Source organism: Miniopterus natalensis, chromosome 10 (genome assembly GCF_054644295.1).
Source record: "Miniopterus natalensis isolate mMinNat1 chromosome 10, mMinNat1.hap1, whole genome shotgun sequence".
Lineage (NCBI taxonomy): Eukaryota > Metazoa > Chordata > Mammalia > Chiroptera > Miniopteridae > Miniopterus > Miniopterus natalensis.
This window is the reverse complement of record NC_142090.1, coordinates 46,931,822-46,934,014: the sequence shown is the minus strand read 5'-3', so window position 1 is coordinate 46,934,014 and position 2,193 is coordinate 46,931,822. Positions and strand designations below refer to the sequence as shown.

General features: G+C 43.7%; 1 protein-coding gene across 1 annotated transcript; it reads right to left on the bottom strand.

The window, feature by feature from the left end:
* Positions 1-238: 238 nt before the first annotated feature.
* Positions 239-1,561, bottom strand: LOC107542282 (mortality factor 4-like protein 2). Its single transcript, XM_016219549.2, has one exon. The coding sequence runs from the start codon at positions 1,316-1,318 to the stop codon at positions 452-454; it is 867 nt and encodes a 288-aa protein (XP_016075035.2). The 5' UTR covers positions 1,319-1,561; the 3' UTR covers positions 239-451.
* Positions 1,562-2,193: the final 632 nt, after the last annotated feature.

Genomic DNA, 2,193 nt, shown 5'->3' with positions numbered 1-2,193 from the left:
TGGACTTGCAGAGGATGGGCTGTTGTACTTCAAGCACCATTAAAAAAAGAGCACAAATGCATGAGTTTTCGGGTATATACATTACGTTGAACCTTTGGCACTAGGAAATCAGGGCATTTTTATCACGTAGCATTAACACATAATTAGAAAATTGTGTACTGTCAAAGGGATAGAACCACCAGCATTCAAGCAATGTTGCCAACTATGCAAGAAAATGTTCTACTGAATGTTTCTTCTTTGTCTAGTCACTGCATACACTGGTAGCAACTTTGAAATGAGAAAAGGAGCTTGTACTCCTTTTATTTTCTGTTTAAAACGAAACAGAAAAGCTGAGATATAAGCCCTGTTATACATTAAAGATTTCAAAGGACATCAATTATACAAGAAAAAGACTAAGAACAAAAAGAGTGTTTACAGATACCAGACATAATAGTGAGTGGTCAGTAGACCCTCACAGGGCTTTGCAGTGGTACTCAGCCGAAGCCAACTTATAATCGCTGGCAGTAAACAGAGATGCAGCATTCTTTGCCAGATATTTTAGGAAATCATGCAAATAGCCCAACAATAATGCAAGGCTCTTCTCATCAAGGGGCGTATATGCCAGCATTGCTCCGATTCTTACGAATAATCTCAGTAGGTGTGGCGCTCCATGAACCTGGGACATCGGCGCATCAGGGTGAGCCAAGAGGATTTCGGCATACTGGGGCCTCTCAAATTTGTAGAGCAGCTGAGTGCCCAGCATCACGTTGAAGTATTCTTTTACTCCCTCGACGACTTCATTCACTGCGTATTCCTTATTGTCGACGTTTCCCTGTGATTTCTTGCAGCTTGCATACTCTTCTAGAATGGCATCTACATTCTTCTTAGCAGGAAGTTGAAACAGCTGCTTCTGCCTGGTAACTAAGTCCCAGTCCTCAACAAGCCATGGTTTTAATTCTTCAGGAATCTTCACTTTAACTTCCATTCTATTCTTAAATGCATCCTCGCTTTCAACAGTGGGGTCAGCCCGGGCCCTTTTCTTCCGAGGTGGCTGAGGGGCTTCCCTGGTACTGACACCGTCTCCGTTCCCAGGAGTCTTCTGCTTGTTCTTTCTTGTCTTCCTCACAGATCCTGAAGGGGGGTTCTCTGCAGAGCGACCCCCCGATCTGCCTGGGAGAGCTGGTTCCAGATTCTTCTGCTGTGGACCAGCAGTCTTCTTTCCTGATGAGGCCCCTCTCATCTTACTTCTCTGCATATTGCTTCTAGTTGGTTTTTTGACGTTGTCTTCTTCTGCAGATGGTTGTCCACGAGTTTGAGAAGCCTGCTTTCTGGAACTCATTCAACCCTGTTTTTATTTCAACCAACAGTCCTCTTCCTTCTTGCTCTTCCAAGAACTCCTAGTGTTTTCCCAGGTGGAATCTTACAGATCTTCTGGGATGGTCTGGAAGGATGAAGTGGGAGACAACCCAAGATTCTGTAATCAGGATCAGACCTTCTGATCCTTACTAGGCAGCAAACTTAGCTTTTCTGATAAATGGCCTTTTTGTCCTGATCTTCAAGCACCGTGCCCTTCAGGCAACTATGCACTGTTCTGTTGAAGATTTTCAAATATATATATATTTTAAATCTTTATTGTTCAGACCATTACAGATGTTCCCCTTTTAACCCCACTGATCCCCTCCACCCCACATCCATCCCACCTCCAGGCCCTCCCCACACCAATGTCCCCATCCATGGGCCATGCCCATAAACATACAAGTTCCCTGATTAATCTCTCCCCACCCACTCCTCCCTCCCTGCCTTCCCTCTGAGATCCCTGTTTGTTCCAAGCTTCTATGTTACTGGATCCACTTTGTTCATCAGTTTATTATATTCTACATATTAAGAAGATCATTTGGTACTTGTCCTTCTCCGACTGGCTCATTTCACTTAGCATAATACTCTCTAGTTCCCTCCATGCTGTGCCAAAGGCCAAAAGGTCCTTCCTCTTCACAGCTGCATAGTACTCCATGTGTAAATGTGCCACAGCTTTTTATCTACTTATCTACTGATGGGCACTTGGGCTGTTTCCAAATAGAGGGTAGGATGTTTTCAAATAGAGGGTGGGATGTTATTTTTTTTAAAAAGACTGATAGTAACAACTATTGGCAAGAATGTGGAGATACTGAAATCCTTATTCCATTCCCACACTTCTGGTGGGAATGGAAAATGGTA

Bases quoted from the DNA above. Each gene is read 5' to 3' on its own strand.
- LOC107542282 (XM_016219549.2), bottom strand. From the start codon at position 1,318: ATGAGTTCCAGAAAGCAGGCTTCTCAAACTCGTGGACAACCATCTGCA.